Source organism: Phalaenopsis equestris, unplaced genomic scaffold, assembly GCF_001263595.1.
Source record: "Phalaenopsis equestris unplaced genomic scaffold, ASM126359v1 Scaffold000002, whole genome shotgun sequence".
NCBI lineage: Eukaryota > Viridiplantae > Streptophyta > Magnoliopsida > Asparagales > Orchidaceae > Phalaenopsis > Phalaenopsis equestris.
The window spans coordinates 7,950,242-7,960,655 of record NW_018164444.1 but is presented as its reverse complement, the minus strand read 5'-3'; the positions used below and the strand labels follow the sequence as shown (position 1 = coordinate 7,960,655).

The 10,414-nt window shown below is 34.6% G+C and overlaps 1 protein-coding gene across 2 annotated transcripts in view; it reads right to left on the bottom strand.

Moving 5' to 3' along the window:
- Positions 1 to 4,721, bottom strand: part of LOC110034226 (xyloglucan 6-xylosyltransferase 2-like) — a 9,220-nt gene extending 4,499 nt beyond the window's left edge. The window contains exon 1 of one of the 2 annotated variants that reach the window (XM_020738510.1): positions 3,246 to 4,721. In XM_020738510.1, the coding sequence (XP_020594169.1) occupies positions 3,246 to 4,556 (1,311 nt within the window). In that variant the 5' untranslated portion in view covers positions 4,557 to 4,721. The remainder of the gene's footprint in view (positions 1 to 3,245) is intronic. The other variant, XM_020738518.1, reaches the window with a different exon arrangement.
- Between the last annotated feature and the right edge of the window lie 5,693 nt (positions 4,722 to 10,414).

The following is a 10,414-nucleotide window of genomic DNA, read 5'->3' as shown; positions in this document are numbered from 1 at the left end:
TTCTTATTCATAATACATTTTATGAGTAATTAACCTCGCTTTATTATTGCATAAACTCATGTTTTAATACTTTTATCTTTTGTTTCCAGTATTCATTTTTTCCTTTTATTGCTTGATGTGTTAAATCTCATTATTACAAATTCATAATTATATATAAATATTGGTGAACATTATAGTTATATTCGTGTGTTTTAGTTGAAGTGCATGAAATATATATGATAATATAATAACATTAGTTGGTATTAAAGCATTATTGTGGCTAGCCGTACCGACAGTTTCTCAGAGAAATCATTGAATTTCCATGGGATTGATGTCTACATTCCTTATTTGAAGGTGTCGTAAGAAACCGACTATATATAAATATAATGCAATATTATATTAATAGGTAGTGTTAAAATAGATTTTATACATATAAACATACGTAATATTGTTAAATACAGATATCTATTTATAATTACACGATTTAAGTTACATTCATAATATTAAACATTTGATACTCTTGTTATAAATTTTATTATTCATGAAATAAATTCTCTCACATTTTTGTTCATACTATATGCCAACTTTTCTTTGTCGTTAATAAATATTCATTATTTACTGAGTTTGATTTATAAAACTTGACAAATTTTTATATAGCATGTTGCACTCAGTCACTCGGAGGACCATCTTTATTGGATAAGACTTTCCAATTTTAGATTTAGTTTTGGTATTTTTTTCAATTTCACATTAGTTATTATAATTTTTTTTAGGGACTAGATAGTTTTTTTTATTACTATTTTAGTTTATTTCTCTTATTTCTTAATTTCTTAAAATTTTCTTTGCATGGATACAATTTTTCCTTTTTGCGAATACAAAACCTGTTCAAATCTTTTCATGTCATATGTTGACGGAATGTGCCACATTCCAGACTCGGGATGTGACATTATCTACAAAAAATTCCTTAGCTCGAAGCTTATCTTTGGTATTAAAAGCCATGTTGAATGATCTTCCACGTGAAGATGGCATATTTAATGCTATAGTTTTTAAAACAAATAAGATTATTCCAACTGCCTCATTGATGTTAGCATAAAATGCCGAGGATAAATGCTTGGAATGAAGCTCTTCTTTGTGAAACCAAATCAGAGGTAATTTATCATAGCTAATGGGAATTGAAGCAATGAAGTGAGGCAATCTCCACCTACTTGGTCAGAAATCCTAGAGAGGTTCCAATTATCATTAACAATAATATCAGCCACTTTAGATTTTAAAGAGTACTGAAACGGTTCAAATGCCTGGCTGCCCAACATATAAAATAAAGATTTCCATGAATCTACATATCCTGAAAGAGAGAGAGAGGGATCATAACTCCAATTCAAAGATAAAGATATAAATGTCTTGAGATTGATGATGATGAGCTTTAATTTTTTCCAGAGCATGGATTGGTTTGGCTCCCAGATTGACCCATAGAGGTTATGAAAAAAGGAATTCAAAATTGATTTTATCATTATAAATCCTATTGAAAATCTTCGCTTTACAAATGATATCCATAATGCCCAAAGAGTAACACCCAAGCTCAACTTTAGACTTTTTGCAATGTGGTGATATGCCATGAGATATTATGGCTTTTATTCTCGAAAAGTGCCATGAAGGAGGAATTTGAAAATCATGGAGTTGATTTTCTTGATAACGCTCTTGGGTATGATAGACGATCTAAGCCAATAAATAAGATAATTCCAAATTGAATTTAATAAATGGTAATCTCCCAGAGAAATAAAGCTATTTTTGACTCAATTCAAATCAGTTACTAATCAAGCGCAAGATCAAGGTGTATTATCAGTCAATAAAGTGAATTGACGAAATAGACAAATATAATAATATGTGTTTTGGATGCAAGCAAATCAAATCTTGAGAGTTTATTTTCTAACCTTAATTGTACATGTTCAAATCACTAAATTTATATTCAGAAATTTATGTAGAAACCACACAATTCTTATGTATTTACATATCTAAAATCTATACATGCATATTTATATTTATAACAATTTAATGGCATAAATATACATATAAAAGGAGTATTTTATTTTTAAAAAGTAAGCGATGGTGATATTGTTGATGTTAGATTAAAGATTTGAATGGAATGTGTGTGTATGTGTGTGCGCGTGCGCGCACCCAAAAACAGATGTTAGATTAAAGATTTGAATGGAATGTGTGTGTGTGCGTGCGCGCACCCAAAAACGATCAGTATGAATCTCGAGACAATCTAACGATCCAGATAAAAAAATAGTGACAAAAAGTTACAAAGCATCATGAATCTGACCAGCCCTCTGGCGGCCGACAAGCTCCTAAGCGATAGGTTTTGACTACCAAAAAGACTAGAATACCCTATGCAACTCTCTTTAAAGCAATGAAAATTATGTTATTTTATATTTGTGTCCTTATAGCTTCTATAATTAAGTGTGTCCTTATAGCTTCCATATATAAGTGGATGAAATGTAAAAGAACTAGAATACCCTATGCAACTCTCTTTAAAGCAATGGAAATTATGTTATTTTATATTTGTGTCCTTACAGCTTCTATAAAAAAGTGTGTCCTTATAGCTTCTATATATAAGTGGATGAAATGTAAAAGGGACTTTTTGGCTCTTATCTTTCAACCCCTCTCTTGCAGGGAGAACTTTCTCCTCTGCCGAATGCAGTCCCTACATTCAAGAAATAAAGGGGCCAAAGAGTCCAAGAACACCCCTCTTCACCCCTACAGGGCAAGTCTAGTTGTTTTCTCTCTCTCTTTTTCTCCCTCTCCCTTGGTTGAAACGTTTGATTTCTTAGGTGTGATCCATCAGACAAATCTGGATTCAACAATATATATATATTGAAGTGTCGAATATGTAAATGTATAAGAATTATGTGGTATGTATCTAAATTCCCCATTTATTTTTGTATCTAAATCCATTTGTTAAATCTATCTAAAAAAAGAAAAATCTACTGCATATTCTGCTCTCTTTGCCATGTCTAAAAAAATTTGATTGCAGAAATACGAATTAACTTACAACCAAAAGCAGAAAACTAATTAGCTGGAAAAATAAATTCCTACATTGAATCTATTAAGCGTCATCTGGTAGGTAATAAACCCACAAAAACGTGAGAACCACATTACTTGCCAAACATATCTATACTAAGATGATGAAATGATTACATTATAACTTAAACAAAAAGAAAGAATTAAACAAACTGAAGACCATAAAGATATTAAAGTTGAGAATTTTCAACCTTAACAGCTTTGAAATGAGGATGAAGCAAACCAAGACCATCCTTGACATCCAGTGGATTTGCAGTCTCATTCCGAACCCTCTTCACCTTCCTGCTTGTCAATGATTTGTGATTAAACCCGTACATCTGCAAAATTTGATTGTCTCCAAAATTGAATGCCCTGTCCATTTGCTTAAGGCATCGTTCTACGGGGTAGTCTCCAAACTTGCCACAGGGCTTGCAACCGACAAAATGCGTGACCAGTGGCCACCTATGGTCCCCAAGCCCGGGGTGGTAATTCTCCATCATCTCCTCGTACCTATCCACCAGAATTCCCCAGTAGCCGTGAAGATAGTACGCACTTTCGAGGTAGACCTTTTCGGCCCACCGATCCTTCTGGGTTACAAGGAGGTAAACCATGGCGGATTGGTCGTCTGCCTCGAAGACTGGCCTGTCTTTAAGAAAATTGGTCAAAACTTTGCCAGCATCCTCTCGTATTTTGCCCTTTGGACCCATCGGTGCCCAGGCGTCGAGAAGATCTAACGACCACTGGGAGTTTCGTAGGAGGAAGCTGCCGGTATTGAGGCCAATCCAATTGCGATCGTCATAGACCATCTCATTCCAGCCGTGCATAACGAGGTTGAAAGTGGAGTAGCGTTCCCAAGGAAGCTCAAAGACCATGTCCGTGAACATGGCATCGGAGTCCATCCACCAAAGGAACTCAACCTCCGGGTGGGAGAGGAGGAGCTTGCGGATAAGGGGGAGCTTAGCCCAGAACCCAGCCATTTCGGCGTCGAGAAGCGCCATGTTGTAGAAGATCTCGATGCCGTGTACGCGGCAGTAATCGATCTTGTTTTTAATCGATTTCAAGAGGTAGTGGTCACCCACAGGGTTCTCACAGGGCTTGGGCGAAGATCCGGTTACTAGAAGGACTCGCGGCTTCTTTGGCGTCAAGAAATTAGGGTTTTCCGGATGAGATTTGAGCCATTGGGCTCGCTGCTCGTCCCAGTCAGAGATCTTGGGCCCTAAAGAGTATGGTCTTGAGGTATCCCTCGGATCGTCCTCCTCCATGGAGTTCTCCTTACCGGTGACGGCGTTGGATGCGGACGAATGCTCCTCTATGAGGATGCGATGGGGAACGGAAAGTTGGCTCGAGTGTAGTCGGTGGCGGATCTCGTCGAAGTCCTGCACTGGAGTGCCGAACTTGCCTGCGCCGATGGTGCCGCGCAGGACGATGACGGTCATGAACAGGCAGAGGAGGGTAAGCTTTCCTCTGCGAAAAGCACGCTGGATTTGCCGCGCTCGCCGTTCACTGAAGCAACGCTCCCACATTTTCAGAGAACTCAGGCGAGCCTCTCTCAATCGCTCGGCGGGATCAGGCCAGGCTTGTCCACCGCACGGGAAGAATCATAGGAACAAAAACACAAATAAAACGCTCGGACGGCTGGCAGGCGAACAGTTGGCATGTTCTTTTCTTTCGAGGGTGGTTTATTTGAAATATTCAAAATTTTGATGATTAATTTGTTAATTATGAAATTTTAGGTTGGTGAAAACTTTTTCTTTTGCTTTTAAATGTTCAGCAGTATATTGCGGTAGGTGACGAGAAGCTTCTCACCGTCATTCCAGCTTCCGATTACCAATTTCGAGTTTATTTGATCCGAGCTCGATCTTTGCTCTTAATTTTATAGTAGGGGGTTTAGGGCCCATTTGGAATCTCATTTTTGCTGCTGTCGAACGCAGAAGAAGGAGAGGGCGTTTTCGCGGCTCCGTTGTGAGGTGCTTTTGATGTCGGCATCCCTTCAGATTTCCAGTAAGCTCACTTGCTTTCATATATCCTCGCCTTTGTCCTCTTTTGTCACTCATACCGTTAGGGCTAAATCTTGGTTATGTTTCCCTCCCTCCATTCGGCACTGAAGACTTGCTGCAACTTTCGAGTGAATTTTTCTTTTCTAAGGATTTTTTTTTTTTGTGGTTCATTCGTTGCCTGTATATGTGTTTCTTATTTTTTCTGTGAAGTTTTTTGTGTTGTTGATCTGCATATGTATCCATTGATGTTTGATGGTTGATTAGCTTAATCTTTCGCATGTATATTCATAGATAAACATTTTGTGGAGAGATTTCTGAGCACTTATTTATTTTTTCTTCTCATATTGCATTTGTTTTGATGCAAGAGTGTTGATGTTTATTTTTACTTGATCAAAATGTGGAGGCAACACCTTATGTCATGAGTAGTTGCCAAACTTCATGCATACTCAACTAAGGGTCCGCTTGGAGCCTCTTTTTTCGAGCGGCGCAGCCCCAGATCGTGATGCTCTTTCTTTTTTTTCCAACTTTCGCGCAACCTTGCGGCCTGTCGCAGCTAAAGTATGCGGAAAGCGGGCGTTCGCGATTAACATTCCCCCCACTGCCCCGCTCGAAGCCGCAGCACCCTTTTGTTCCCGAAACCCGCTCCGCGATTTTTATGCCCTAGCACGCCTCTGCTTCCTCCCCCGATCCTCCCGTGAAGCCTCCCGACGCTCCTCACACAGCTCCTACCGTGAAGCCTCCCACCGCTACTCCCCACGCTCCTCCCCCTGCTACGCCTCTGCTCGTCTTCAACTGTTGTGTGCACTCCTGATCGGTATTTCCCCCCTAATTTTTTCTGCATAATTTGTTGTTGTACTTCTTCTTCGTTTCCCAAACACTCCTTATTGTTGGAGTTCTTTGTGCATTATCATTTTCCTGTTTAACTAATGGTTCATGTGAGAAGGTCTCTTTGGGAGCAGAGAAGGGCTGGTGAGTGCTCTTGGTTCTTGACACCATAAAAAGCGAATTGCTGATAAAAATAAGCTTTCTCAACAAATAAAAATGAAGAAAGAAGAATAAATAAAAGAGCTACCTAATAAAAAAAAATTAGTTGATGCAATAAATGAACAAATTGATTAACTAAGAAAAAGTTATTGTATAATGGGATTTAGGTAAAAAATTAAAGTATATTACATAACAATAATTAATTAATTACCTAGCAATTACATTTGTTACATATTTATTTTGCTTATGGAGTTTTAAAAATTTCACTATTTCAATCTTCTTTTAAACAGTTTTATCAAACAAGGACAGAATGATCATTTTTTAGAAAATAGTTGTTCTGCAGTTGTTTTCACGCAGTTGCACCAAACAAACAGTCAGTTCCCCGCAGCTGCTTCTCCGCAACAGCTTCCTGGGGCAGCACAGCTGCAGCTGAAAAGCTGAGAAACTGCAGCTGCGCCAAACAGAGCCTAAGATTTCTCATGGGCATGCCATTTGAATGAAATTCTAGATAATTTGTTAAGAGATGTTGTAATCATTTGTAATATGAATGTGTAAACATAAAAAATTAATTTGGAGATTCACTTTTTCAACTAGGATTATAAATATGTTATTTATTAAATCATTTATACCTAAACCTGAACCACTAAAGAAGCGTTTTATGAACTTGAGAGATTATCACTTTTCAAATTAGTCTTCACTAATTTTTTTTAGTTAAAATAAAAATGTATTCATGGAAATACTTTTCGTACCAGGAAAGATCGTATTAGAAAAACTCCAACTTAATCAAATCCTAAGACCACAAAGTAAGCCAAATTTTAGAGCTTTGAGATCAGAGTTTTGTTTACTAAGTTCGGAACCATATACCTTTACACCATTAGCCAAAAAAAAAACCTTATTTTGTTCACTTCAATAGAAATTTTTTTTAACTATTTTAGTGGCCAAAGTAAGGAAACAATGAAATAACTTAATTTTTTTGTTTATTTAACAAACAAAACTTGAACTATTTCCACCAAAAAGTGCATGAAAATATTTCTTATATTATCACTAACAAGATGTAATTGTAATCTTATCAAAGTGTCATTTTCATCAGTATTGCTCAATTTCATCGATACTTGATCAATCCTTCTTATAAACAGCCTTTTCTAATCACATCTATATATATTGTCAATAGATATAGACAATCATTCATTTTGATTGTGGATAAGAGTCAACGAATGATTTGAATATTCTTAGTTCCATAAACAAAGGTTATAAATAGGCCCCTTAAATAATTTAATTAGAAGGCATAAGTTTTAAGCTTTTAAAAATCACAAAAATAATCTTGAAAAATCTTTTTTATTTACACACAGTAAAAATTAAATTATCTTTTTTATCCTTCAACCCTACTTTAAAACCTTATAAAATAAATACTTTTGGAATATAAAGATGTGCTAAAAAAATATTGAAATTCTTATTGCAAACCCCTCTAGTCATAGCAATAAAAAGAATAATGCACGGCATTGAAAAGAATGTTAGGGAAAATTTGAGTGAGAAAATAAACTAAACTAAGAATTTTTTTAAAATCTCTGGCCAATGAATTACATTTGAGGCCAATTATCATTCCATTTTGTCTTCTTATTTTTTTTTCATCAATATAAAGTTTACTCTATGTTGGATGAGTGGCTTTACACTTAGAGACAAAATGTGAAATGAATATATATGTGATAGGGTATGTGTAGCCTCTGATAATCCGATTAGGAGAGTAGGTGTTTCAGATTCGACTTTCGTTAAGAAGGGTAGAGGTAGACCTAGGATGATTTCGGCTTATTATATAAAAAATGATCTTAATTTATTAGAACTGAATGAAAATATGATTGTAAATAGGACTCAATGGAGAAAAATGATTCATGTAGCCGACCCCAAGTAATGGGATTAAGGCTTTGTTGTTGTTGTTATATGAAATTTACTCTATGAAATACTTCTAAACATGACTTTTTGGTTCCATGCAATCTAATTTTATTTACTAAACAAATTTTGTAAAAAGGAACTCTAAGAATCAGAAGAAAGATGTTAAAATCATGATTTTAAGACTTTCAATTGTTTTCTAGAAATTCAGCCAAAGAGACTTCAAAAAATAAGTATCCAATCAAGCAAATAATGTCCAAGTAGCAAGATAAAAAATAAGAATGTATATATATATATATATATATTTGGTATATATATATACATTCTTATTTTTGTATGAGTAAAATATAAATAATAACATTTGCATAAATAATACATGTTGCCACTAAATTTCTTTTTTTAAGATCATTCAGGAAAGTCACTCAATTATACATGAAATGTCAATGATAAAAGATTTATTTTAAAAAAAAGGTTTAATCAGAGGGTTATAAAATAACTGAAGTGGGAGACACTCTTAGCATTGGTTATAAAAAATCATTTTTTATCATTCTATATGATTTGTCATTCTAATGGTGATATGAATATTAAAATAATATTATAACAAGCTACTCTAATAGCAACAGATGGTGGCTAAAGGGACTACTTTCATTCAAGTCTTGCCACTCAACTTAGGTGCTAATTAAAATATTATTTACAAGAATCTCTTTGGAAAAATCATTAATTCAACAATTATTAAAATAAGATGTATAAAAATGAGCATTAATAACAAAGGTTAATTGTTTTCTCATCTGAGATAATAAGCTACAATTCATTCCAAAAGTGGTAGGTTATTTCAAAAAATATTTATTTTAGATAGATGCACACATAGCCCACCACCAATGATGGTAGGGATTAGAAGACAACAAGTACTTTATATAATTTTCAATTTTTTTAATCATCTTTATAAAGTCTAAGGGACTTCCAAAATATATTTATACTTATAGTATGATTGTATAATATACTATGAAGCTTGTTAGGACCCTTGCTATTATAAAGAAATATGGATACCATATTGTTCATCTGTCAGCACTAAAAAGTTGAGTTGTTAAGTTGCAGTTGTGAAGTTGTCGGCTGCTATGATGGATATCCTAACACCTGTTTTAATTTAATTTAATACATATATAATTTAGAAAAAATAGTATTTTACATTTTTGAAAATACAAGATCGAACCAATCTCATATCCTCAAGTAGTTTAAATAAATGAACCTAATACTGCAAGCAATGTATCTACCCCGAAGAGTAAATACACTACTTACAAGTAAGACTCGATTAAATAAATTAAAGATTGTATGACATTCGTTTAAATCTGTGAAAACTATTTTCTTTAAAAGCCGACAATTTTCTCTATTTAATACAAAGAATTAAATATGGTTTATATTAAGTTGGGTTTAGAAATGTTTCCTATAAGGGCAAGCCCTTATAGTTAATTACATCTTAAATAACTGAAGTCACCTAAGAAAACTCTTGATAAAAATCAAGGAATATTGTCTTCAAAGAGGTCAAAGGATTAGGACTTTTCAATAAGGTCAGACAAAGAGGTGTGAAGGGGAATTAATCAAGTTTGAAATATTTTATTATAGAGTCCAAAGGAGGAAGAACTAGGAGATGTCACAGATCCAAAGGAGAACCTCGGTGGCTTCCTAAGCTACTCTACTATTTGGCTTCAATTTTGGAGATTAGAATTATTGAATGTTTCATCCTATCAATTTCATCCTAAATGTTTCATCCTATCAATTTTATTAATTAGGGCTTACATTCGTGTGAAACGATCACACAAATAGCCTGGAAGATATGAGGATTTAGGTCGTGACAAACAACAACCTCAGGATCTTAAAGTGGGTTAGGGATTAAATTGCATAGCAAAGTTATACAAAGACCTAAAGATAGATTGAGGATTTAAGTTGCATAAGCAAACAACCCTAAAATCCTATGAATTGTTGTTTAATCTAAGGAAAGATATGTTGTTGTAGATCATCTTGTTGTTGAAGATGGTCGTGTTGTCCACAATGCTAGCTCCAAGCTCCTCGTCATAGCAAGTTTAAGTTTCCTAATGTTTCAAGTTATGATTTCAAATCAGATGTCCCTATGGTTATGGTCATTTAAATATTATGAGGCATATTGAAGTTGGTTAGAGCGACACAAGTTAGATCCTACGGTTCCCTCGTTCTGGTACTACTATTTTCTTTTGGATTCACTTAGTCCAAATAAATTTATTAATGAATTTACAATGAGCTCCATACTTTCATTTAGACCATGGGAAATCTCAATAGCAACCGTAGGTTATCTCCTCAGAGGGATTCCCGATCATCCGATAGAGTTGTTTTAATTTAGTTGCAATTGTTGTTTTATGATGTTTGTGACTAAATTTTGAGTTATTTTATATTTTGAATGTTGTGGTGGTGAATTTTATCTTGGTTGATTTTTAGTTTTGATTTTGGTTTTGTGGCTATCCTAGCAATTTTGTGGTTATCCTAAA